Source organism: Tympanuchus pallidicinctus, unplaced genomic scaffold, assembly GCF_026119805.1.
Source record: "Tympanuchus pallidicinctus isolate F22 unplaced genomic scaffold, pur_lepc_1.0 scaffold21, whole genome shotgun sequence".
NCBI classification, from domain to species: Eukaryota; Metazoa; Chordata; class Aves; order Galliformes; family Phasianidae; genus Tympanuchus; species Tympanuchus pallidicinctus.
In genome coordinates, this window is record NW_026294733.1 from 9,767,061 (window position 1) to 9,794,416 (window position 27,356).

At 46.3% G+C, this 27,356-nt stretch overlaps 2 protein-coding genes across 3 annotated transcripts in view; one reads left to right on the forward strand and one right to left on the reverse strand.

Moving 5' to 3' along the window:
* The window catches only part of KCNIP1 (potassium voltage-gated channel interacting protein 1), a 302,655-nt gene that overhangs the window by 94,198 nt on the left and 181,101 nt on the right, over nucleotides 1–27,356 (forward strand). Inside the window, exon 1 of one of the 2 annotated variants that reach the window (XM_052684939.1) lies at nucleotides 25,057–25,349. The exons of the other annotated variant lie outside the window; for it this stretch is intronic. Coding sequence (XP_052540899.1) covers nucleotides 25,289–25,349 — 61 coding nt within the window. The 5' untranslated portion in view covers nucleotides 25,057–25,288. Of the gene's footprint in view, nucleotides 1–25,056; nucleotides 25,350–27,356 lie in introns of those variants that run through there. 2 annotated transcript variants of the gene reach the window in all.
* LOC128081562 (uncharacterized) lies at nucleotides 8,125–11,150 on the reverse strand. Its single transcript, XM_052684931.1, has 2 exons — nucleotides 10,511–11,150; nucleotides 8,125–9,471 (listed from the first exon to the last, which is right to left on the reverse strand). Exon 2 carries the CDS (start codon nucleotides 9,380–9,382, stop codon nucleotides 8,453–8,455), a length of 930 nt encoding a protein of 309 aa, XP_052540891.1. The 5' UTR covers nucleotides 9,383–9,471; nucleotides 10,511–11,150; the 3' UTR covers nucleotides 8,125–8,452.

A 27,356-nucleotide genomic window follows, 5' to 3' on the forward strand; every position in this document is an offset into this window, starting at 1 on the left:
CGTGCTCTGAAATCATCCTCCAAGTGATCCTCACAGGATTGCTACCTGCCTTTCAGATCCACTTCTGTAGCCTGACCGTCAGCCCAAGGGATGGAGACGTGTGCTGTGGTGCTTACAGCTCAGTGCCAATCCTCCTCGGGTCAGACACAATGGAATAGGAGGAAATTTTATTCAGTACTGTGACTGATCAGTCACTTAAAATAAAAACAGAAACAAAAAACAGCTGGCAAGTACTCTAAAGTAAAACAAGGATGGAATCAATATTGTTGATGCCATTTCATTTCATTCCCTTGTGACTCCACATTACGACCACTTCAGTTACATGATTGCACCCTGTTTTTTCTATGGGGCCCATTCAGTGAATGGCAGCTTGAGCTCATGCAGTGCTTTTTGTCATCTCAAGCTGTCCCCCCACCAGATCCCCTCGCATCCTTGGGGACCTCCCTGTGCAGATGGCTCTCAGCAGGCCACAGAAATAGGGGAAGATTTTCTAAGTTAGCAAATTGTGTCAAAGAATTAATGATACTGCATGAATATCTGTGAATGAAGAGCTCAGCTGACAGTAACATATGCTTTTGCAGTTGCTTAGTTTCGTTGTAAAATCTGTTGTATATGAAGACGTTAATGAAAATGTTAAAGATGAGGAGTGAGTGTATCATTTTGAAATTCAGATGCAATTAACTCAGTGGTGGGGTTTTTTGCTGTCCTCACCCATACTCCCAACAGCCAAAGAGTTAAGTTGAATTAACCATCCCATCAGTTGCTGCCCTCACATATGATACCTTTTGCTCCTGCTTACCCAAACTGCTGCTCCAAGTTGAGATTCTTCCTATTCCAGGAGATGCAAAGATCTCTATGCTTTTGTGTATGTCCTGTTAGCTCTGCTTCTCAACATTACTCAAAATGGGGCAGAACTTTGCCCCTCTTCAGCCTCCTCCAGCAGGCAGCACTTCAGAAACTAACAAAAAGCATAAGTAAAGCATGGAGAGCAGATCCGTGACTTCAGAGGGCGCAGAGCATGTACAGCTCAGCTCACTGGAGGCTGGCTGGGCTGGGGGGCAGATCCCTGAAATGACTGCTGGTATCTCCTCCTGTGGAACCACGAGAGCTCTGCTCCTGCTGTGAGGAACAGAGATACACCTCCACCTCATTTTTATCTTTATTTATATGTATTTTCTCAAAGCATCTGGGCAGCTTTCAGTTTTCAGACACACTTGGTAGGTAGGTACAATCATTTTCACATCAGGCAGCTGATGTGCTTTATTCCTCCATGTAGTAATGACTAATGGATTGAAAACAATTGCTGTAGGTTTTTGATAGTGGTGTGTGTGTGTTGTTTTTTTGTTTTGTTTTTTCCCAAAGTCAGGGTCTCCTGTGTTGAAACTCCTCCCTTCCCCTTTTCTCATCTCTTCTAATTCCCATTTCTCCTCTTGCTTCCTCTCCCTGGGCCTTTCAAGGCATGCTGGGTCTGAGCAGCGGCCACGAGGAGGAATCTTCATGGCCAAGGCACGTGTCTGTCCTGCAGAGAGCTGCAGGCAGAGCACAAGACAGACAGGGGAGGATTCATCATCAGGCCACAGATCCTGTCGTCTCACAGCTTTAAACCAAAATGAAAGGAATAAATCTGCTCTGTGAAGCAAGCATAGGAAAAGCTCAACTGCAGTTCTTAAAAAACAAACCGGAGAAAATGTTTGTAAGAAATAACTCATAGATGTTGGGTTTTTTTCCCCCACTGTTTTAAGTATAACGGCTGTAGCAGGATGAATGCAAGCTGGACCAATTGTGTAATTAGTACAAATTAATTAGAAACATAAAAGATAGGGAAAAAGAGCTGGTAATGGCTGAACCATTGCTTGTGTTGTGTGCAGAAGGGCTACAGCAGCCAAGTGTGTTACACAGCAGCTCCCAAGCAAGTCACATGCATCTCATGGGTGTGTGTTTCCATGGAAATTTTTTATTTCTGGGGAGGTTGGAAGTCTTTGTAAGAAATGGAAAAAGTCATCTGAAAACTACAATGAGAATGGTGCTTTGGAATAATAATGTAAATACCCCAGAGCACACAGAGCCTGCTTTGGCGTGGGAGCCATGGCACCTCTGAGCACATCTGAAGTGTTTAATTAGAGCAAAGTGAAAGCAGATTGAAGAGAAGGCGTTCAGCCACCCGCCGCTGCCTGCTTAAAATGGGAAGCAACTCTTCGAGGTTGATTCGCGTGCCTTCAGTTTGGCTTAGGAAGGAGAGCTTTCCTGTGCCAGTATCTTGATTTTCACATCTGTAATGGCTATGGGAAAGAAGTATGGATAATGTACACGATATTGTGTGTGCTTCTGAAAAGCATTTGTGTACAGTGCACCACAACTTCCCGATACTTTCTGAAGCTTTTGAGGTGTTCTTTAGTGGCTGCTGGATTTTATGTGAGCTGTGGGTTCAGTGCTTTTGTCCCAGAAGCAGCGTGAAAACAGGGACGTCTTGTAAACAACTTGAAAGTGTCAGCCTCTTTCTGCTTCAGATTAAAAACTGCTAAAACACACACACGCACACACACAGACGATGCTCCATCTGTGCAACTCGAGATCAGCATCTTAATTAACATTTATGAAACCTCTGACTGAGGTAGCAGAAGAGGGAGGCAAAGGGAAAGATGCATTAAAATGTTGTAGAAGTTAATCTCCAGTAACAAATAAATGTGTTGGTTCCTTGAGGTGTTTGGTATAACCTGCAGCCCAGAGCTCAGCTCGCTGTGTGCTCATGGTGCTCTATTTTTCTTGATTTCTTTAAATTTTCATGTCATGCCTTTGATTTGAAGATAAACTTCGTCTATAAAATTTTATATGAACATTCAGTTTCCAGCAAGAGACTGCAAAGTTAATCAAGTGTTAGCTGATAGCTGACTGTGATCCCAGTGCTGGGGAGGGGCTGACAGAGAAGCACGGAGACCTCAGTTCTGAGACCAGGGAGGGTTGTGGGATTGCATGACCCCCAGGTGAAGTGCCAGCAGCCCACCAGTGGGGCTGTGCCTGCAGAAGGGCCTGCAGGTGAGATGCACAGAGGAACATTCAGTAGGAGGTACTGATCAGAGCAAAATGCATTCTTGCTCCTGAATGAACAATGAATGAACAATGAATGAACATTTTGAGGGACAGAATGGCTTTTATGCAAAGAAGTAAAATGAAGGTTAAATTCTACCTCTGAGAGAAGTCTGTGCTGAGATGTCAGCAGGAGGGATGGCAATGATAGCAAAGGAAGAACGTGGCAGGTGAGGTCTTAGGGAGAAATTTATATGGGGAACACCAGAGAGAAAATTAGTTGACGGTGAAACAAATTCACAAGTCAGTAGGAAGGAGTAGGTGTGGAAAAAAGAATAAAATGCTCTTCAGTGAGATACTGCAAGTCGTACTGCAAGGACGTGGATGTCTGTAAGAGACATCTTTTGTTAAGAAGGGTATTTCATTTGAATAAGATGAGATTTGGGATGGGGAGAAAGTCATTGGCAAAGATGCAGAGGAGGAGTCGCCGTGTGGGTTCCTTGTGGTTCAGATGTTCCAGTGTGATTGCTCCAGTCTGAGAGCAGCACCATTTCATCTGTAAGAAGGACCAATTTGGAGAAAAATAACTTGTCTTGTAAAATAGGCTATAAGATTCTATGTGGGATGAAAATGAGGTGTTTGAAGCCTGACAACAGAAGGTAACCTTCACAGTGCAGTAAGAAATGTTTAATTTACTGAGAAAATTTTGTAGTGATGAGTGGGTTTAGAAAAAGACCCGTGAACATTTGTATTCTACATCCCATTTAAACATTGCTGAAGAACCTCATACTATTCTGCTGAAGTTGGGTTTGGAAAAATTGTCAATTGGCCCAGAGGGCTTTTTTGATTCTTGATTTAAAATACTATAAAATTTTCAACGGGGCTTTGAGATGATTCTGTTGGGACAGAGATGATCTCTACTCTAGACACGCTGAGGTGAGCATACTGCCAGCCTCTGAGCTAGCAGTTAGATGGAGAGCTTCTCACTGGGCAGTTTCTGTCTGAAATTTACTTTTGTCCATCTGTGGAAGCGTCTTGGCTGCCTTATTTTCAGAGCAGCCACGAAAACCCATTTGTCCTTCTGATGCAAGTCTCATAAGGACAGGTGAGGTGTGTCGTTCTGCAGCCACGGTTTCTGGCCTAGGAGGAGAGCTGGTCCTCTGCATTGAAAGCATGAGGGAGCAATGTGGGCAAAGCTGTAATGCGTCCTGGGACCCCTTCTGGAAGCCTGCTTATAAACCTCATAGAGGGAGAGCACCACCCCTGCTGACCTGGCCACCTTTGCACAGGGCGCACAGAGGGAAGAGGCGCAGCTCAATGGGCAGCACAGTGCAACACTGTCATTTTGTGGGTGCTCAACTTGAGCGTATCAGACACTTGAGCCTTCTGGTTTTAATGCGTATCTGAGCAGTGGGATATGGAGCTTGCCTAACAGGCATTGCTCAAGCTGTCTCTACCCAAATACTGTACTTCAAAGAGAAGCCTTCTTATGCAGTCATTTCCCATAATCTTTTCAGTGCTGCAAGGCAATATATGTCAAGAGATTTCCTTGTATTAATCTAAATAGAATTCTTAATTATTGAGACAACTTAGTCAAGTCAAAATAAATTTAATGGCTTGTGTTTAATATTCTTGTTAGACTCCTTATGAATCAGGCATAAATGATGGAAAAAAAATTCAACTAAGCATATGTCAGTAGTAAATAATAGAAACCTGGATCGCACCCAAGTCAGGTCCTAAACTGATTAATACAAGCGACAGGCTGTAAGTCTTCCCTGCAGTCTGATGGTTTTAAGACTTGCTGATACCAGTGCAGGATGCACAATGATGTATTTCAAAAGCTGAGACCAACTTCTGGCAAAGCTGATGTGAAATCAAAACTTGTTAGCATATCTTGACAGCCTGCATGCTACTTATCTTTAGATATTGTTTGATGATAAGTATTCAGTGCTTGTAGCGTTTTCCCAAAGTGCTGACTGTGGGTGAAAGCAGACCAAGGCAGAGCAAGATGTGCTTTTTTTAAGTGCTGAAGGATAAGCTGAGTTGTAAAATAACATCACTCGTTAAGGGCTTGTTGTGCAACACAGCAGTGCAGGATGTGGGGGATCGCAGTGCCCCCAGTAAATGTGTGACAGAAGGAGGTTTTCCTTTGCAGTCTTCTGGCTGTGAGCCTTACAAATCTGCTCGCTTGGTGTTTTCCCTTCATGAGAACCTCGTCCATGGTACAGAGAGTAAGCATTGCCCTTGAGCATCACAACCACGTGGATCAGATGGGGTAAAAACAAGCCCTGAAGAAATTAAATGAGAGGTTCAAGGTCAAACAGCGTGTTTCTAGACAACTGCAAATGGCTCCAAGTCTTCACATTCTCCCCAGGCCAGGAGGATCAGCCTACAGCCATCCCTGCTCCCTTGCAGGGCTGCAGCTCCCCACATCCACCTGCGGTGCTTACATAGCAGCGTAATCAGCAACATGAGTCTCTCTCTTATTTCTTTATTTCAAGAGATAATTAGTCTAGCAAGGCTGATTATGTGATTGCTGTTGAAGTAGCTTAGTGGGATTGCACTGCATTTTTTGTTGTTGATGTTTCCTCTCTTCAGGTACCTGCTCTAACAGCTCCCCCGTGCTCTGTTTCCAAGCTATATCTACAAATGGTCTTGACCAATTTACTTTCACTTAATTATTGCTGTAATTGCTTAGATGGATTAGGAGAAAGCAGCTTGTGATCTATTCAGATTCTAATAACTCCTTTGATCTTATCTCATTCAGTTTTCCATTAAAAAAACAAGTCCCAGTTGGGTTGACAGAACTTCCCCTTCCACCCCCACACCCTTTGTGGCTGTCTGAAAGATTTTAAATGAAGGCATTGCTTGGGACTGGGGAGGCTTTGTGACAGAGGGTTGCCAGAATCAATGGCAGGACTTTATTCATGTTCAGTGCTGATCAGAAAGCTGTGTTAAATGCGACACTGTCATCTGCAGATGCTGTTAAATTGAATGACATTGCAGCACCAATGAAAAGAGAAATGTGAAAGGCATCTGTGAGCATTACACAAATGAGTGGACTAATTCATTTTGGAAAAAGTCAAGAGCGAGGGAGCACTTCTGAAGGAACATTGCCACCCATAATACTGCACAGAGATGAGAAAGCCCAGGGGAAGAAATGCTGTCAATGGATGTCTCTCTGCAGACCAGATACTTTTTCTCCATGTTCTGGCTGTGAAAAAGCCACTGTAATGATGGTGTCTGTGTCTGAAAAGACTCTTTCCCGGGCAGGGCTCCTTTCAAGCGGGGGCTGTGTATGTCCCAGTGCTGGTGCAGGCAGCATGGCAAGGACAGGTGCTTGCTTTGTGCATTGCTTAGCATCTTTGTGGAGTTTTCCATCTGTTAAACAGCAGTGATACCTGACTTGGCTGGAAATGGTGGGATTTTGGCTTTGGTGCTTAAAGCGAGGCTGTGCAGAAAGACCACGATTCCCAGTCTGTCATAAAGCAGCACTGCTTCATAATTCATTGCAGAGGGTGCTGCCTATTACCTGTGTTTCCTTCCTTAGAAAATTATTTTTGAATAAATGCAATGCTTTCCTGCAGATGTACACAAAGGTGTCCCTCACTCCCACAATTGAATGACAAATTCAGACTTAATTCATGTTAAACACTCTGTATACATACAGCATTGCAGTGCTAAGGCTGCAGGCTTGCAAAAGATACTGCCCACAGATGACAGGAGATGATGATTACAGAAGAAGTGTTCTGCTCAGAACACCCCTGTTAATGTATCTTTCTTATCTCCAATTCTTCCTTTCCCTAGCATCAAAATAAAAAAGTTCCTTTTGGTTGACCTGGAGTCAATAATAGAGCATACATTATTGTATGTTATCAGTAATCATTAAAGAATAACCACGCTTATTAAAGCATTGATCCACTTTGTTAATATGAAGACAAAGAGCAGTACAGGCACGTAACACAGCCCCCGTGGGATCTGAGAAGCATTTCCATTTAGCTGTGGCCAGCTGGCTGCAAACTGTGTCACGGTGAGCAGCAGCCATGGGGTAAAATTTCTATATGGATTGAGAGCTTTTTGTTCTCAGCACAAATGCTTGGTGAGGAATTCTGTGAAAGGAAGAAGATAAATGTGAGAAGTCAGGCACGTGCCTTGCAGTGTTCTTAGGGGTGGCTGGTGAAGCCTCCCTGTGTTAGCAGCAGTAGAGGGTAACTTGTCAGAACTCAAGTGTGGTCAGATGTGGGGCTGCTTGCATGTGCTGGAGTGGCTGAGTGCATTTTCTGTGGTATTTTCTATTTCTTTTGGTGTCTGCTGTTGATTAAATTTCTAATCAACTGCAGTGTTCCTGGAAGATTTTAATTACATTTGCTCTTTCTAGGATGTTTTGATATCAAATGAACTTTCAAAAAGCCACTGTCATCTTCCAGAGAACAAAAACCAAATTGTAATTCTGCCTTACAATCCCAAGCTCAAATTTCACAGCTGCAAAGAAGCAGCTTCATAATGAGGAGCCAGTGCAATATGCAGGAGCCCCGGGCAGTGCCCACACCATAGAGCTGGGAGTAGGGCTGCTGTGTGTGCAGCATTGCTGAACTTGGCACCAGCATAGACTGAAGCTAAGAAATACAAGGAGCTCACCGTGCGAGGATATTCAGCAACAGGATGTTAGCAGTAGCACCTCAAAGCAACTTTGGTGATATTTTTCTTGCTGCTAGCTCAATTCACAAATCGTGTTTATCTGCATATATGCCTAACTTTGAAGAAGCTTGGTGTAGTGGTGTAACAGGGATCATAGACTCATAGAATGGCCTGGGTTGAAAAGGACCACCATGATCATGTAGTTTCAATTCCCCTGCTATGTGCAGGGTCACCAATCACCAGACCAGGCTGCCCAGATGAAGCATCCACAACTTCCTTGGGCAACCTGTTCCAGTGCATCACTGCCCTCTGAGTGAAAATCTTCCTCCTAATATCCAACCTAAACCTCTCCTTTCTCAGTTTAAAACCATTCCCCCTTGTCCTATCACTATCAACTCACTTTGGGGATGCTGTACTGAAGAATTGTACTGTTCTGAAAAGGCTACAGTGCTGAAACATGAGTGAGAAACACAGCATGCTTCTGGGAATCCGTATTATAGATGGAGCTGTAGTTTTGGTTCACAACTTGACCACACGTGTTTTGTTAGTGCTGTTGTGAGTGCCAGTGTATGGTGGTGGAAATAAAGTAGTGATTCTACACCATGCCACAGGAACAGAAGAGGGAGAAAGCGGCATGGGTAGGGACAGCAACGCCATCAGCCTTGTCAATAACACCAAGACATTTTATTTTCTGAACGTACTTTTATTTTCTCTCCAAACAGCAGGCTGGGAGGCAGATGTTGGCCGCCCAGCCCCCTGGAGGCGTGCTTTGATGGCAGTGGGACGAGGCCTAGCGCCGTCGTCGGGGCCGCCTCTTGCGGGGTGGGGGCGAATCCTGGGGGCTGCTGCAGGCCTTCCTCTTCGGGGCGCGCCGGGGCCCCCCACACGAGCGGTCTCTGCTCCGGATGGAAGGGCCCGCAGCTGCTGCCTGCCCTGGCTCTTCCTGCGGCTCCTCTGCTGCGGTGGCGGTGCCGGGGAGCCCAGGTCCCCCAGTGGAGCCGCTGAGAAGCTCCTCGGTTCCAGAGGCAGGAGGATGTTGAGGGGAGGTGCAGATGTTGGGGCTGGCTGCAGGGCCGTCCTCCCGCCCTCGTGCAGCACGGCCGTCCTGCTGGTCCAGCTGGCGGCGGATCAGGGGGCCATACAGGGCTGCGGCGATGCTGATGAGGTCCTGCACAAAGGGCACGATGTCGCCGTGGGTGATCACCTGCAGCTCTTGTACCAAGGCCGCCTGGTCGAGCCCGTGCTCGCACAGTAAGTTCACAGTGGCCCACAGTCCGACTTGCACCTCCCACCATTCACCGCCGGACATTGCCCGGATCTCCTCTTGCAGCCAGAAGAGCAGGGGTGCGAGGTCTTCCTGATGTTGACAGAAAAACGCAGCCCAGACCTCGGCAGGGAAGTTGTGCTCCGGTGGAATGAGCTCCGGCTCTGCAGGCACTGGCTCTGCAGGCACTGACTCTGCAGGCCCCTGCTCATCCTGCAGGCCATCATCTGAGTGTCCCGTGGGCTGCGGGATGGGACACTCAAGATAATCGTCATCCGCCCTCATGGAGTAGCGGATGGTGATTATTTTGTGCCCACATACGGCACAAGTCGGTTTCTTCTGGGCCCACCAGATGGCACAGCCATAGCAGAGCTGATGCTGGCAGGGGGTCACATGGGTGACATCCTCCCGAGCTTGCCCGCAGACGGGGCAGGTCCAGTTGGATGGCACGTCCATGGTCCCGGGCTCTGCGGTGGGCTGGGGAGACCTGAGGTTGGGAAGCTGCTCCCCTCACTGGTGCTGCAGCAGGCAGAAGGTATTACAAACTGCAAAAGAGAAAGAGAGGCCACGGTCGCTTGCTGCCCCAGGGGCAGGCAGCAGTGATGCCCCCCCCCGTCCCTCAGCAAGAAACCCTCCCGGTCCCTTTTCTCCACCAGCTGCTGCAGGGGCCACGTCCTGCACCTCTCACCTCTGCTGCTGCAAGTGCACCTTGCAGAGCCCCAGCTGCCTGAGCCAGGCAGGGCTGGGGGAAACGCTGGTGATGCTGTGGGATGGGCAGCAAGAACTGCTGCCAGTAGCCCCACAGCGCAACACAACCACTTGGTTCAGTGCTCCAAGTCCAACAGCTACGCTCAGCTGGAGTCCAGGCACGAGTGCACGCTGGCCTCTGCTGGCACCCAAATGGATACAGCAAGGGCTGTTGAGGTCACAGTTGTCTCTCGTTGCTGTCACAACCCCTCGGTCGGTGACCTCACAGTCCATCACTGCACGTATTGGGGCACCAGCCTGGGCTTTCCTCACCCTCTGTCATTCCATGATTTTCCTTCGTAATGGCAATATACTTGGAGGAATAAAAATTGCACATGTTTCTACTGCACATGTAACTTGTAACCAACTTGTCATGAGGTGGTGCCACAAGACAAAGCTAGGCAGGTTCAACATGCAGCAATGGATGCCGCTGCGGTTGGCCTGAGGGCCAGCTCCTCAAAGTCCCTGCCTGCCCGCCCTGCGTGGATGATGGACTGCGTGCCTTGCTTGCAGAGCGGGCACTGGGGCCTGCTGCTCGTCCACCGCTGGATGCGGTGGAAACAAACCTGGTGGCAGCATGGCACAGTGTATGCCACGCTGTCCCAGTTCTCCAGGCACAAGGGGCAGTGGGTGCCTAAAGCTGCTTCCACACTTCCACCAGTTGCAGTGGGAATGGAGGAGTGGGAGATGACAATTTGCTCCCCGACACTGATGCTGGGGCAGCGGGTGTCACATTGCAATAGGACAAGAGACCCCACGGGCACCGACCAACCTGGGGAGGGTTCCTCAAGAGGCATCCCCCCAGCTGCCAGCGTGAGGCATTGCCACGCTGCCTACCTGCACTGCTGCACGCGACTCTGAACAAAGTCCCGTCCGCCTGCTCCCAGCAGGGTCAGGGTACGGCACAAGTGGCTCTGAGACGGCCGCTGAGAGCTGCGCTGGCAGCACCCAGAGCACGTTCCAGCTCCAAACTCGCCCTGTTGCGCTCCGGTCCTCGCACACACGCTCGGTCCGATGCCAGGCACGAACTGATCGGCTGGGCTGCCGCACCCGCGTTGCAGCAGGGTGGGCTGAGCAGTCACAATCCACCGCACAGCGATGTCACAAAGGATCACTTGGCCCTGTTGCCAGTCCTCACCTTCACTCCGGGTCATCACCACCCGTCCCACAGTGATGCCGTCATCCATGGCTTGGTCATCACAATGAGCCTCACCTGCTGCACGTGTGCCAGCAGCACTCAAGCCCCAGCAGACGTTTCTGGGCCTTCCCCTGCACCTCTGCTTGCTTGCCATCAGTGTTTCACACCAATCACCGGTGCATGGGACGTCTTCTCACGGTCCCCATCGGGTTGCTCAGGCCATGGCACGCAGCCCCAGGCATGTACAACAGGAAGGTTTATTCAATAAAAGGTCACACTTCCCTCTGGCTCTTGGCCTTGATGATTCTAGAGGTCTTCTCCAGCCTTAATGGTTCTAAGAGGTTTGGCCTCTTCTCCCAGGCAACGAGCAAGACTCGGGGAAATGGCCACAAGTTGTACCAGAGGTTTAGGTTAGACATGAGGAAAAACTTTTTCTCTCATAGAGTGGTCAGGCACTGGAATGGCTGCCCAGGGAGGTGGTGGAGTCGCCGTCCCTGGCAGTGTTCAAGAGGCATCTTGATGAGGAGCTGCGAGATCTGGTTTAGTGCTTGTGGTAGCAGTGGTGATGAGAAGATGGTTGGACTAGATGATCTTGTAGTCGTTTCCAACCTTGTGATTCTGTGATTCTATGATTCTGTGACTTGTCTGTGGAGACAAACTCAGCTAGTTGGAAAGGGTGGGAGCCTCAATCCGAGCTTGTTGGCTTTGTGCTTTGTATCCATCTTCTGTTTCACAAGCCCTGAAATCTGTCAGTTAGAAATGCAGTTATCTGGGGAAAAGAAATTTGCTGTAAAAAGAAATTTTGTCTGTTTATTTAAGGAATAATGTCAGCCTTGCTACCTGCAGCCCTCCTTTGTTCCTGATAAAATCACAGAGCTATGCTGCACATTGGGCAGCTCCTTATCTCTGTCAGATGAATATTTGTCATTGTTTTCTTGAAGGTCTTAGCATTTGTTCTCAGAAAGTTTCCAGCTGGATTTCAGAACACAGCTGAGATGCATGATACAACCTGTCTAAGCTTGCTGAGTAGTTTTTTTTCAGAGGTAAGATGAAGCACTTTTAGTTTTTCACTTTGTGACAGATTATCAAAGAAACAAATGCTGGTTTTAGTTCTTGTAAATGCGGCAGGCTTTGTTGTTGTGTGTGTGCAGTGAAGAGTGCAAGGTTCTGTCTGTTATTTACTTGTTGATGCTTTCGGCTCAGACTGATGGGTGTTGTGAGAAGTAACCCAGCACATGCCTACTGCATAGCAAGCCAAGCTGGAGAAAAAGCAGGTGGCAGCTTTGGAGCCCGAGTAACAGCCCATCTGCAGGAGCAGTCCTATCCTGATGGGCATGTTGATCCCAGCATCCCAAGGCCTACAGCAGTCACCAGCTCATAACCAGCAAGTCCAAATATTTTACAGTTAAATCACTAATAAGCTTCAGTACTACAGAAAAGCTAAGTTCTGTTGGTCAGCTCACTGGCTTACTCAGCAGCTCATCAATAGTGGAATAAGCGTAGGCTGCAGCACTTTAGATTGTAGGAAATTGATATTGCCGGCAAAAAATAGCAAATGTAAGGGAAGTATTAATTGCAGGAAATAATTGCGGTACGTCTGAGGTTGCGTTTTATCTACCTCAAAGCAGTGCTGGAGCTGTGATATAACATCTATTTAGTCTTTTCACCTCTCGAGGGAAACAATTAGAAAACATTACAACAAAAATAGTTCTTTGAAATTTTGGTGTCATGGTGATTGCATATAATGAAATACTCACTATCATTTTATGTTTGCACGCACTTGGGAGGAAAAATAGGGCTTCTTGTAGCATTACTGCTGGTCAGGGCTGTATTCCTTGGGAAGAGAGGTGCCTGTGGATGGCAGTCTTTGTCTTGGGATCTGGAGGGGCTGGAGGCGGCAGCTCTCAGTGCTCCAATACTGTCTCAGGCAGCCAACAAAAACAGTGCTTTGTGCATGAGGAGCCTCCTACACTGAGAAGGGCAAAGCAGGTCACATCAGAGACCCGTATTTATGTGACCCAGCTAGGAGTGCTTTGTATTCCTGCTGTTTTCCTGTGATTCCCTAGTTGACTTTGACTATGTAGGGGCTCTATCCAGCTTTTGTGGCTGCATTCTTGCAGGCTCACTGGACAGACAATTGCATGTGGTGTGAAAGGGAGCTGCCTGCCATGTGGCCACACTGTTTCCTCTGCTTCTACAAGGAAAAGCAGATTTTGCCCACTCAGATCCCCTTTCAGGTAGTTCAAGACTGGAACATCATCTCCGTAGGGGAAGAAGTCCCCCTCATCCACCCATAAAGAAGAGTTTTATTCACTTTCTCTCCCGAACCACTTTCATGTGAATTGTCCTATGGGCTGTATTTCTATTGCGCAATTAACCTGAGCCATCCCCACTTGTATTAATTACTATAGAATTAATTTAGCTTGTGTGAGAGTTGCTACACCACAGACTCATGTTTGAGTCATGCTGTGTAAATACATCAGCAGCTGGTGAGTTGTGTTAACATGAACTCCTGGTTGTAATCCCCAGCAGCTAATAAAACTCTGTTCCAGGCATGGAAATTAAAGGGGATTTTAGGCAGCCTTTTGAATTGAAGTAGTGCTAAGTGTGGTTTGTAGCTCCAATTGAAAAGCAGCTCTCCAACACATTGCTGCTCAGGTGGGGCTGCAGAGGGGCTGCCAGCACTGTGCTGCCCTGTGGGGTGGCTGCAGTTGGGGTGGGGAGAGCCAGCCTGGTACTGAAAGAGCCATTCCTTGCTGTGCTAAGTCAATAAGACAAAAAAATGCTGGTTTGGAGTTTAGGGGAAAAAAAAAGTCTCCAATTCTTTGAGCCCTTTAACACTAAAGCTTCCCATTCTGCTATTTAAGCTACTGCATCATGGATGTTTCTTCAGCACGTCCTTTCACATTGTTGCTCCCTCAGGTCAGTTTGCTCCAGATTCCCACATCTCACTTCTTTAATAAAGACGTAATTTTAAAGAGAATAGTTATGAGGCATTTTCTTAGCACACCATAGGCTCAAAATGCTGTCTTTTTTATCTATTAAAAATTGAAAAACACTTTTATTTATTTTTATTTCAGTAGTTTTTTAGTTTGTCTCTTCTGGAGTGAAGTTCTTGTTCTCTTGGCTTCAGAAGCACCAACCAAAAGCTCTTTCTGAAAGTATCTGACTCGTGGAATTGTAATTAGTGTGGGAAGGATAAACGCCATTCAGTACAGAATGCATTCAAGTTTCTACCCAGAAATTGCTCTGCACCTTTGAGTTATAGATAACCACATATTTTAAAGGGTAGATCACTGATCTCTTTATTTTTTGAACCGTCAAGAAAATTCAAACTCCAATAACAGCTTCACAAAGGTTTGGGTGAGTGGAGGCATCAGATCTAATTATAACAGAAGGATCAGAGGATCAAAGAACAAGGCTGAGCACAATGTAGAAAATTACTACAAAGGAAAGCTTGGGGTAAGAAAAGAAGATTGAAGAAGTTAAATAACTTGAGATTTTTCAGATACAAAAGGAACAAGAGGTGAGTGAAAAATTCAGCAGGCCTGCAAGAAGTGATTTATTGACAAAAGCAGCAGAGACTTCCAAGAAGGATTTGATGAATTCTCAGCCTTGGTGCTCACCTGGCAAGGTGGAAGTCAGAAGCTGGAATGATAGAAGTCTCCCATGAGGAGGGGAGGAAATGCTGGAGGAAGTGATACTCAGCCAGGATCAGCCAGAAAGCACCAAGCTGTGATGGCTACAGTGAGCTGCAGTAAAAGCTTCAGAAGAGACAACTGCATCCTCTGCACGTCCTTGCCATGAAGCAATGCTTCATTAACTTCAAGGGGACCAAAGAATCAAACCATTTAAAGAGAAGTGTTTAAATACTTTTCTCCTGATTTTCTTTCGTTTGGTATCTGCTCTCTCTCTTCCCGTCCACAACTTCACTATTTTGAGCTGTTGCCATTTGTTGGCCCTTCTGATTGCTCCTTCCCTCTGCTGCCTTTGGTCCTTCTTGCATTCCAGTTGTATTGCTGCCTGACTGTGGGTGAGGAGTGGCAGGGGCATGTAGTTGAGGTCCCTGCCCTCACCGCTCCTGACTTCCTATAACTTCATCCGACAGAGAGATTTTCTGCTCATCACCAAAGCAGTGAGCCCTTTTTCAGGTGCATGCATTACATGGTTCACTGCATCTTATATATGACATCCCTTTCTAAAAGCTATTGCTGTTGGTCTGGGTGTACTGATAGCGTGATTCGAAATGCATGTTTTGCTGCAGACCTCCCTTGCCTCTGTCTGGACCTGTCATTGTCACCTGTGAATACTTACATTATGCTAATCCACATCGTGTTCGTATGTTTACTGTTAATTAACATAAGCAAGGTTGCTGAATGCTGTAATTTAAATGCTAGGCACAGCTATTTTGCCTGTGACAAGAACGTATGAAAAATAATTTTCACAAATGTTTCTAATCAAGAAACAATGGAGAAATTGTTTCTGAACAGCTTAATAACAAGCAGAACGTGAGTCCCAGCATTTTAGATTTATGGTGCATTGCTTCACTAACTAGCAGCGATTTGCAGCTGGAAAGGTTTGCTTATTTGCCAACATGAAAAGAAATAAAATGATGAGGAATGCTTTTCATTACGCTTTTTTTTTTCTTTTTTCTTCTGCTATAAAATGCATCACGTTGTAGCTTTGTAACATCCATCCATTGAGCTGCCCCGCAAAGCACAGATGAGTAGGACAGCCCTTTTGGAGTTGGTTTTATCTCCAGTTCAGCTAAGCCCTGATATGGTCGTGCTCCAGGACATCCCAGCACCTCATCTCAGGTGCTTCCTCTGTGCCTGTCTACCACTGAGTTTGCAGCTTGAGAAGGGTTTGGGAGAGCTGTCTCTAACGCTGAATTCCATGCAGAGGGGAAAGATTTAAAACCGGTTCCCTGGGTGGGGGCACATTCAGCAATGCCCTGTGTTGAGCTGCAGGAGCAGGGCACAGGAGGGGACAGGACAGGAGATCTTGTGGTTGCTCTCAGAAGGCAGCAGGTAGAAGCAGCTCAGCGGTTGAAGAATGGTGGTTCAGAAACTAGGAGAGCTAAGAGCTTGTTTTGTTACCCACAGATGTGCATAGGGTCAGTGTTGTACTTTCATGAAGTTCCAGAATATGTTTGATGCTTGTTCAAATTTCAGTGCTTTATGAACGTGTCATTGTGACTTTCTCCAAAATCCCTTCTGATAGAAAATGGTCAGTCCTGGTGTGCAAGGGATCTTCTCCTTTTTCTTTCCTTTCTTCTTTTTTCCCCTCCTTCCCTTCCCATGTGTGTCTGTTTGGAGTGTCAGCCCCACGTTAGAAGGACAGGAGAGGTCAGATTCGTTGAGCCTCAGATCTGTGTTCCTGGAGAGCCTGGAGTGGCTCTGATATCTAGAGCTCTAAATAGTGCTCTGCAGGAACAAAGACTGACTTGATTTTTGCTGCTGCATGTTAAAGCAGTGAGGCCAGGGACTCCTCTAATATCTGGAGCAGTAGAACTACAATCCCCCATTTTTTTTTCTGTATGCTGTTGGGTGAAGTCAGAAGTTTTTTGTTTTTTTTTTTTTATCTTTCTGTGCAAAAGGGCAGGAAAGTGTGAGACTTCCAAATAAATCTAGACTCATCGAAGAGAGTTGATACTATATATTTCAAACGGCCCTGTAGCCTGAAAGTCAGAGGGAGAATGGTGTCCTCCGTATCAGTGTGCTGTGTTTGCTCAGGTGGGGTTTGCATGTCGCATTATAACTGATGGTGTTGACATTCACTGCCTCCATGTACAGCCCAACACGTGTGGGGGCTGTGCAGGGGGACCTTGATGAAGCAGGGGGGGCAGGGAAGCAGTGTCTGGGGTCTCAGCTGCCCTTGGGACCCCCAGAGCTGAGCACACACTGCAGGTCTTCAATTTGGCTGCTTTCTGCCAAGGCTTTTTATCTTAGATTAATGAAATCTTGATGACAATTTTCATAGCTCACAAAAGAGGATTACTGAAGATCAGTTTCCTTTAGATTTGATGATTTTTTTTGCTGTCATCCTGTTGGCGAGAATTAAATCTGAAACAAGCAATAAGTCTTCTGCTGACAGGACCTGGAAAGGAAATCATGGGCTGCCTGGAAATTAGTGGTCTGCACCTGATGAGAAGTCGTTCATCAGCTTCAGCAGAAAGTTGCCAATGCTGCAGGTCTCTGGTTCTTAAGGTACCCTTCACATTATGACAGAGGCTGACTGAATATCAACATTCAGATGCTGAGTCCGTTTGCTTTGGTTGAGGTTATTGCATGCAGCAGCCTGCTGCCAGCAGTGGGACTTGGTGCTGTGCCCACCCTGCCATTTGTACCTCTTGAAATGGAATATGCATAACTAGTTAATGAGAGCAGAGAATATCTTGGCTGCATTATTGGACAGAATTTGATGGTAGCTATTAGTGATGTGAATTGGGGAGTGCTTCAGCCTTCAAGTTGTAGTAGTAATAACTCAGACCAGCAGTCAGCACTGCAGGAGCACATGCATCCCTTTATAGGAAGCATTCTTCATCTGCTGTAACCTTAATGTGGATTCTCTTGCTTAAACAAAGTTACAGCAGAGTTATAGATGGAAATAAACATCAGAAGTGTATGGAGCAGCACATTATCAGGGCACTGTGGTTACTGCCCCAACCAGGTGATAATTCTGCATCATGCACTCACCTCCAAACTTGTCACAGTTGTTTGTGCCTTTGCTGCTTTTCACATCTTCATTTTGTAATTGTGTCATGTAGTACTGCCCCTGAATTTACATGAGTACGAGCTCGTCTTCCCCAAACCATGCTTTTCCTTGGTTGGAAGGCCTGCTGCTCCTCTGCATCGCTTGCAACGTGGGCAGCCCTTGCAGGGCCAGCGAGCAGCCCCAGGGCTCAGGCAGCATCCTTGGGGTGTGCTGGAGTGCTGCTGCTGGGCTTTGGCTTCTGTTATGATTTCAAGAATCCTGAAAACATGTGTTGGAGGGGGAAAATATCAGTGAGTTCAACTGCTTGGGAGCTACCTGAAATAATTATTTATTTGTTGCCATGAAAGCCTCTGTGGAGCACAAAGCCTGTTTTGTCCATGGGTCCCATAGTAAGGAGGCTCCAATCTGCAGGTCCCACTATTATACCACTTGGTCACCACTAATCCCGCTTTATTTACATTTACTTGTAAATTCTGTTTTTGATGCTATTCGGTCTTCATTTTAATTTTGTGAATGGTTCCAGTGTATTAACCTCTGGCAGTAATCACTGTGCATATCACAGACCTTGAGGTTTCCATAGGGACAATGTGATTCCCTGTGATTGCTTGCATAGATACTGGGAAACCACTGCCCTGCTCACATTTGGTATTGGTTCTTAGGCTGTGTTAAGGACTGCTGGAGCAGCAGCAGGGAATAGGGTGTAATCTGCCTTTAGTTATATGTTTGGGGCAGACAGCAAGTCCTGTCTTCAGAGCCTGTTTGTGCCCAGTAGGCTCTGCTCCATCTCACTGATGTAGTTCAGTACAGTCTAGCAGTGAATCAGAATATTCCCAGACAATGTGCTCGGCTGAGGTTAACATACTGAGGGGGTCTTTGTACAGAAAACAATTGCTTTCCTGCAAGCAGTCTGTAGAGGTGGAGCATCAGAAGGTGTGCATTCACAGGATGGGAAATTAACAGTCATAGAGCTGTCTGCTCAGTGCACAGGGTGTTGTGAGTCTGGGAGGTGCTGATGCTCATCTTAATGAAACTTGCCAAACTAATCTCCATTTTAATGGATTATTTGCAATGGCTGCAAACAGCAAGCTGTAGTGGAATATGCCCATCGTGTTTTTTTCTAGCAGAGAAGATTGCAGTGTAGAACATGAAAATTATGAATCTTCAATACAAAGTCCTGCTTCTAAAGTTACGAAATGATGCAATGAACGCTGTTTGTCGTCTCAGTTAAAGTGTACTGCTGTTAATGACTGGAAAACAAAAGTTGTGACTTGGAGAGCATGTCCCAGCAGGACCCCACCAGGAATGCCCTCGCACATCCAGAATGCAGCTGCTCAACTGTACGAACAGAGCACTGTCTTATTTAGCCTGCTTTGCACGGATGTGATTTAACCTGACAGAACCTGAGCTTACCTAGAGCTGTCTAATGGCTGCTCTTGCTCTCTGTTACAAGACCCTATGATGGGAGGTGAAGTGCAAACCAAAAATAGCTGATGAAATTTCCCCCTTGGTTACGCAGTGGTATGTGCATCTGTTCAATGACCTGAATTATATGTGGTTAGTTTGGCACATTTCTTTGAAGTGCACGAAAGCAAAACGAAGGGAGAGACCCCAACATCTGAACATCTGCTCTTCCCTCTTTTCCTCCCTGGAGTGAACTCAGTAGGAATGTTTGGACTCAGTTTCTTAGCAGTCATCTCTGGAAATACAAAATAACTAAGAATTGCTTTGTCTTGTTGTTTGTTTGTTTTTGTTTTTTGTTCAGTGAGACCCCCTTTGATCATTATCATAAGAAAGAAATGAAGCCAGTCGTTAACTCAGATTGACATTTCTTGTTCACATTCTTTATACCATTCTGGCATATTCTCTTTAATGCTCCTGGGCACAGTGCAGCTCACTTATTCTGTACGTTAGCCTGGCATGAGTGAGGGAGCACACGCGTGTCCCATGCTGGCGCTGGCATTCCCAGCTGCTCTCAGAGCTGTCCTTGTCATCATGTGCACAGCTAGGACACGTTTCCCCAGGGCCTTTTTCTGTCTGGTCACAGTGCACGTTGCTGTGAGCTTGTTAGTTTAGCTCTGCACGTCCTCTGTGCTATTCTCAGAGGCTGTTGATGCAAAAGAAAGGCTTGTAGGTTAGGAGATAAGGATTGTTTACTGAGTTTTGGTTCTGTGCATGCACCTCATACCTGGTGTTGGTTTCTCCTTGCAGAATTTCTAGTGGCAGAACACGTGATTGCAGCCCTCAGTGCTGCCAGAGATGCCACTGTAGTTACTGTGGTCCCCTTGCACTGGGCTGTCTCAGTCAGACTGCTGGAACGTGGCAGGGTGCAGCTTGGTTGTCTGCAGGGAGGGAATATGGGTCATCGGTCTGTGGCATTTTCTGCTATGCCGACTGCCAGAATTCCCTTAAAAAGCCCTCTCCTCATTCCCTGTGTAGGAGAGGCTTTGATACATTGTGTTTATGTTCACATACTGCTTTTCAAAGCACAGGAGCTCCTGTTGGCATGGCGCAGGGCTGTCCTGGTGCACAGAATTTATGCGGCAGCACAACTCTGTCCCCATCCCTCGGGGTCTCCAGCTTCAGACAGCCATGCATTTCTCCTTTATGAATTTTATAATTTTGAAAGGCAAGACTGCACTTGGCACAAAGTTCAAGCGTATTTCATGGGATAATACATGATTTTCATTACTGAAATGTGAGCTTTTTCATCCCCAGGCATTGCCATAGTGGGATCTCAAGAAAGAAAGGTTGCAGTTCTGCCCCAAAATGCTCATCTGCACGCTGCCCTGGCTCAGGTGCACTAACCTTTGGAGCACTCCTGCCCCACAGCCTTGTTTTGGGACTGACCCTAGGCCTTCTCTCCCCAGGCAGATTCTTTCGTGACACTCCCCAGCTCCTGGCTGCTGCCTGCACAGCGCTCGGCTCCATCTCCTGCTGCTGGAGCAGCTCAGGGCCCTGCCTGGCTCTCCCCTCCCAGCCCCCGGCTCTCATCTCCTGCTTTGTTGATATTTTTCTGCAAATGTTCTCCCTCAGCTCATAGAAGAAACAATCCAGCCGAAGACAGAAAGCAGTATCTGCCTCGTGTTGTGTTGAAGTTGTCACTAGAGATGTGAAGTGTTCCCTCCCTGAGCTCTCAGCTATCTGTTTTCAAGTGTGACGTCCTTAGGGCAAGCGCTAGGTCTGCTCTGTGGAGTCCTGCTCAGTTTTATTACTAAAGCAAAGATGAACCAGCAGACAGTAATGCAGTTTTATTTCCAGCTCTCGCTGCGCTGACTCATATAGGCAGAACAAGACCTCCATCCTTCTTTTTCCTTTTCTTGGAGTGCACAGATGTCTGTGTGTGGGCAGTCTCTCTCGATGTTCTCCAGGAGGATGGACAGAGCAGCACAGCAATGCCTGACCCTGTGTTTCAGGAGGGGCTGTTGCTCCAGCCTGGGGTGCCACATGCCAGCCCTGTGCTGCTGTGCTCAGGAGAGCATCCCTCACTGCTCTGACCCTTCACTGCTCTGACCCCAGCACCTCACTCCTTGTTCCCCACTTGGTGACACGGAGTGACACTGGCCTTTATTTGGTTTGGTTTCGTATATCTGTCTATGCTATAAACTGGAAAGCAAGTAGCATCCTAACATTTTGATTAATGCTGTCAGTGCTGTATTTGCATGACAATCTAGATGATCCCAAAGCTTCAAGTCTCATCTATTCCATCTGATTTCCCAGTTTTATTATTCACTGGCTTTCATGTAATGGAAAATATATTTCCTGCAAAATGAAAGGGAGGACCTCTGCCTTTCGAGATCTGGCAAAACTAACTAGCATGAGAATTTGCTTTGGGTCCATAAAGGGGCAGTAATAAATCTTCTAATGGTTCTGTTCTGCTTTGTCCTTACTCAGAATAGAAAGGTTTCTTTGAAGACATCCTGGTGTATCATAATGGCTTGTGAGTGGAGAAGGAGGGGGTGAAATTAGGTTCTGCTCTTTTGGAGGAAACATAAAAAAAAAAAAAAAATCTGGGGAAAAATAACAGAGAAACAAAAGCAAACCCACATGAGTGGTGAATTCCTTGTGAAAATCTGAAATATGAAGATTTACTGTATGTTCTTACAATGACAAAATAAAAAAAGCCAAGTGATGGACTCTAATGATCCCCAGACAATTTTTTCAGGTACAGAGCAGCAAAACCAGCCTCAGCTTGGTCTCTTTGTCACCCAGCTGGTTTCCCTGTGGCACAGCAGATCATCCCATGCTGCTCGCATTTATCCCTGCAGGACTGTAAGATGGCTTTTTTTGCTCGGTGGGAGGACTTCCCTTAGCTGTCTGTATTCCTGCTTCAAGCTGGGACAATTTCAGGGAATTAATGATGCGTATTCATCATAAGCAAACACACCTTATATGCACAGGTTAGTGTAGTTGAAACCTGAGCAGTCTTATCAAGGAATTATTCCCAAGGAGCTCCTGTTAGGACCTGGGACCAGGCAGTGCACATGGCAGCGGTGTTCAGGCACAGACAGCTGAGGACAGCAACGGGTTAAAAATTTGCTAAGCAACAGAAACTCTCATTTCATTTTCTTAGAAAAGGAACATTTTTCCTCTTGGCTTGGGATTGTTTTTTTTTTCTCCTAGCTAGCCAGTTCTCTACATCTTTTGTTTTAAAAATCAGAGCTGGAAGAGAGGGCAAGGGCTGTGGGCAGTGCCTACAGTGCATAGCTGAGTGTGCAAGGGGAGTGCTGTGCTTCCTCAGTGTCTGCACTGGGGAGGAATGACGGGCATGGCCACTTGGGTCTCAGAATAGCCAGGAGAGAGAAGGAGTTGGTAATGCTAATTGAGCCTTTTTCAAACAGAGCCTACCTGGGAGCACTCCAGGTGGATTGCTGCAGGATGAAGGACAAGGGCTTGCCATAAGCCATCACTTTTTGATTTTGTGTTACTATTAGACGAATGCTCAGTGCTATCCTTCAGGAGACAAAATAAACAACAACAACAAAACAAAACACAACAAACATTAGAATGAATTTCACTAATGTCATAGCTTTTAAAATCTGGGTACTTTTGAGACTTTTCTTTGCTAGTCTTAAACATGGGTGCTATAGCTTTGCTTTACAGAGAGAAGATGGCTGATAACTCACAGGCACAGTGGGGCACAGTGCTTTGGGAAGACATTTCAGACTGTTCAAGATCCACATTGCTGCATGCCGAACAAAACCACCTTCTGCTGTAGGGTGCCTCATAATGGCAAAGTGATGGAGTGAGGTTTAATTACTAGTAGACAGCAGTGATAATTCGCAGCATGGGACTTACAGATGTGGTGTGAGGGATTAGAACCCAGGCTTCTGGTCCTTGTAGATGGCCTTGTAGAGGTAACCATCAGCATCTTTTGCACCCCCAGCAAGTAATACCTTTTAGCCTGATAAATCTGGATGGTCATCTTCAGGGAAAGGAAATTCCTGCCTGCAGTGTCACATACACTAATTCATTATTGTTTACAACTCTTCTGTTCCTTGGAGATCCTGGTTTTTGGCTGTAAGAGAAAGCATCTGCTGGTGAACTTGTGGTCTGGGACTCTGTACTCTTTGCCCAGACTCACATACAGCTCTTCCTCTCATTCCTGTTTTGCATATTTTAGTCATACAAAGAGAAATGTACGCAGTGCGTGATTCCCATGATTTCACAGGGATCTGTCAATGCTGGCTCCTAGCCAAGACAAGCCGTTTTTCCTTTCAAGTCTCAAAGACTTGAAAAAGACCAAATATCCACTCATGCCCTCTGACTCCATATACCGTGCTGCTTCAGGTTAACAGTAATGCAGCATCAGGAATGCAGTTTTGTCTTCCCAAATTTCTTTTTCCTATGTATCTCCCATTGTGATCAGCCACATCCATGCCCAAAAGTAGCACAGGGGGCACAGACCCCCCTGCACTGCAGTACCCCCTCATTGCTCCTATTTGGCATGGAGCTGACTGAGCCAGACACCAGGTGCTGAGCAGCTGCTGCCATGTGAGGATGCATCTCCCAAATTCTCTGGTCATCCTCTGGCCTTTCTTGTGAGCAAAAAGCACAAGAATGGTGGTTTTCCATGTGCATACTGCAAGCTGTCTCATATATTAATGTGTAGGAGCAAAAAAAATACTAATCAAATAGATGCTATAGGTATTTGGATAAAAAAGTGTTTAATCTCAGAGTTCTTCAGAGCTTGGGGATGAGTGCAGCCTGAGGCTGGGGAAGGCACTTTGCTGGAGCCTGGGGGCAGGGGGGACCCAGGGCAGTGCCTCACCTGCCAGGAGCTTCATACCCACCTGCAAGCTGCTATGGGTGAGTTCAGGACTTTGGCACTGTGTTACCACAGTATGCTTGAAAAAATGCTGTATTTTGAGTTATAAAATGGAAAAAGAAAACGCATTATGCATAACACCATAGCCTGTTGCAAGTTAAGCTGATTGAGCACGGTTTGCTGGTATGCATAGGAGATACAAAGGCACCTCTGTGTGCCAACACTGCTCCGCTGGCCGGCTGTGAGCAGGGGAAGATCCAGGGCTGTGCTACAGGAAAGCAGTGCTTGGCAGCTTCTGATTTCTGGAGCTCTGGAAAATGAATTTGATGAAATTGTTCTCCTAAGTTAGAGGAAAGCTGAAGAAACCTGTTGTGGTGCTTTGGTCTCCAGTGTGTGAATGAGGTTCTTCAGATAAAAGCAGTGTTTGCGCAGATGCTGCCTTAATTGAAGTCCCTGTGAGCAAATAGCAGATTAATTCTGCCTTCCTGACTTTAACTCCTTCTGTGCCTCAGCACTTGTCGTTTCCACCTGCCAAGAAAAATAACAAAGTGTGCCATGTATATGTTGAAATATGAAGAAAGCAGAGAGAGTTGTCCAACATCCTTTGAGCCATCAAATGTTCACAGGGTTTTGTTCTTTGCAGCTTTCGTGTCCCCAGAAAGGATGCGTACATACTTGTAGGAAAATAAGTTATTGATGACAGTCTCGTAAATGCCTCTGCTGTGTGAACGAGCACTCAAGGACTCAGGGTTGTAGTGATATTTTTTACCCATTTTTCCTGTAACGCTTTATTTTCCCCCTGACTTCTGTGCTCGAGATGAACGTTAGGGATTGCAGTTTCCTACCTTTCTGTCAGCCTCCTGATGAGCAGGAGCATGCAGTCTGGGCAGTGGGGCTTTGATGGCTCAGAAGCTCTCGTTTCTCACTCAGAAGATTCCCATTCATTCATTGGTGCTGTGCCCACAGCCCTGGCACCCCCCCGTGCCCCTCACCGTGCCTCGGACGCCAGCTTAGCATTCACTGGGAGCGACGCGCTGATGCTCCCCCTGTAGACCTCCAGGCTGCTGGTTGGAGCCATCAGGGAAGGGGAGGAAGAATTACCCTGTGTGTTTGTGTGGCTGTGCTCCAGTAAATATTTTGATGCATCTGCTGCCAGCTCTGGTCTAAGGGAATCTACCTAGCATTTAAATTTTGATGGGGAGCTGCTCTGAATAATAACAGTGCAGCCGGCTGTGAGTCAGTGCATGTGTGTTGACTAAAAAAAAAAAAAAGCCCTCAAAGCTTAACGCTTGCTGTACGCTGAGCTGCAGTGCTTCGCTTTTCCCTCCTCCTTTCATCTCTTCTTTCTTCTCTTGACTTCCTCTGTTTTGTTTTGTTCTCGTGGGCATTTCGCGTAGATTTTGTGCACTGGTGGTGGGAGGGAGGGGTGTGAGAAGGATCAAAATCAGCCCAGCCAAAATAAATCCTCCACGAGAACTCAGGAGTAGCGTTTGCAATGGGCGCTGTGATGGGTACGTTCTCCTCTCTACAAACGAAACAAAGAAGACCATCAAAAGGTAAGATCTGCTTTGCTTTTCCTGTCCCTTCTGTGTATTTGCTGCGATAAAAATTAGTATTAGGAAGGGAGGAGAAAATGAACGTGTGCCACTTGCAAGTAAGCCAGCAGTGTTTATGTGAGTTGTAATTTGTAGAGGAGAGGAGAGTGGGATGTGAGGTGGTGGAGGAAACGTGTGGGCACGAGGAAATTGCTGTGGAGGGGCTTTGGAGGAGAAAACCATCTGAAATCTTGTAATCCTTCGTGCAAGCATGGACGAGGAGGAGAAACTCAGTGGCTCCATATGCAGAGCTCTTACAGAAGAGACCTGTTTATTCCCAAATCCCATACTTTGTAAATCCACCGAGGAGGGAATAAAACGTAGATGCACGGCAAATTCTTCCCAATACCTTGTGGTTTCTTTCTCAGAAAGTATTGTTAGAGGCAATGTTGTATTTCAGTAATCTAACACCAAGTGTGCAGTGCTAATGATGTGTGTTTTATGAAGATTATCAAGAAGAAAAACATTAGGACATTTTTATAAGGAAAGAAAGGAGGGGAAGCTCATGGAAAAAAATAACAGAGAAAGCAAGCAGCAATCTTAGAGATTAAAATCCCTAAGATCCCTTAAATCCATAAATACTGGCTGCAAAGCACTGATTTTTCAGGCGGACTGTTTTGTACAGTATTTGCTTAAGCTCTGCTCAGTTTCTTGCAGGGTTAATTCAAAAATTCTGTGGTGCTGCTGAGCAGAAAGTTGAAAGCACTGCTGGGGGCTCATTGGTACAATGCAGAACGAGTATTGTTTAGAGAGCATCAGGAAGAAAACATTGAAACTTTGGCAAGTCTGTCTGCTACTTGGGAATATTCCCTGCCAGAACCTCTGCATTTAGCAGTATATCAGTATTTCTAGGATGTCTCTATTTCCACTGGATCTGATGCTCACTCATACGCATGCTTTTGAATTGAAAGTTGGCATGCATTTTCTATCAATTCAAAGGAAAAAAATATCACCTTTGGAAGTACAGAACTTCAAGTACTTGCTGTAAAGAGAAAAATGGGGAGGACTGTGGAAGGTATTTAATTGAGCAAGCTTGTGAGCAAGTGTAAAATCTTGTAAAAACAAGTTGTTGACCTGGTAGGGTAAAATTTTATGATAATGTGTGCATATGCATGGTTTGCAGTTTGTCTTTCTGTGTTATTCATCATACAGACATACTTATGTGACTGTCTGGGATGTGTGATATTCGTTACGGTACAAGCAGAACTGTCTGGGCACTGAGACCCTGAATCACACATGGAGCAGAGTGGTGCTGGGCACTGCCAGGTGGCACTGGTTGTGGTGGCAGTAGGCAGGGTCCCATTCACCTGTTAGAAGTCTGGAGGCTGGGTCTGATTTGCGCTGGGTGTAGATCATTTTTGGCTCAATGTGCCTGTTCTCCACTACGTTGCTGTCTTCCGATTGGCTGCATTCCCTAAAGGATGGAAGAAATTGCTTTGCTGTAATTCACAGGCAGTAAAAATGCAGCGTCTGGTCACACGTTTTACCATCTAAAGTGGGATTCAATCTTGCTGATGCCTGCTGCTGGCTTTGATTGTTCAGCTGTATTTATCAAATCTTGTGTTCCCAGAGTTGTCTCCTCTTGGCTCTGATGTGTTATCCAAGTGTTGCTGTCCGTTAGTAGGGTACTCAGTTGGAGAGAGTAAGTTGGAAGAAATCCCTTTGATTTTCTTGGATATTTCCAAGGCCAGCGAGGGATGCCATGCCTTTAGGTCACTGTTAATGTGGCAGGAAGGAGCACTGTGTACCACTGCTAGGCTGACTTCAGCCACTTGCAAATGTTCCTCGAGCAGTGCTCCAAGGATTCCACCTTGTCTTTGCAGTCTGGCAGAGCTCTCACAGCACTGAGCAGAGGACAAGGTGCACATTTGGCTCTGCTAAAACTTCTGTCTTCCTGGCTGTGAGGCACACTGCCTGCAGCACCCAGGTTAGCTGTTCCATTTGGTAGTATTGTCTTCTATTGAGTGA

Bases quoted from the DNA above. Each gene is read 5' to 3' on its own strand.
- LOC128081562 (XM_052684931.1), bottom strand. From the start codon at position 9,382: ATGGACGTGCCATCCAACTGGACCTGCCCCGTCTGCGGGCAAGCTCGG.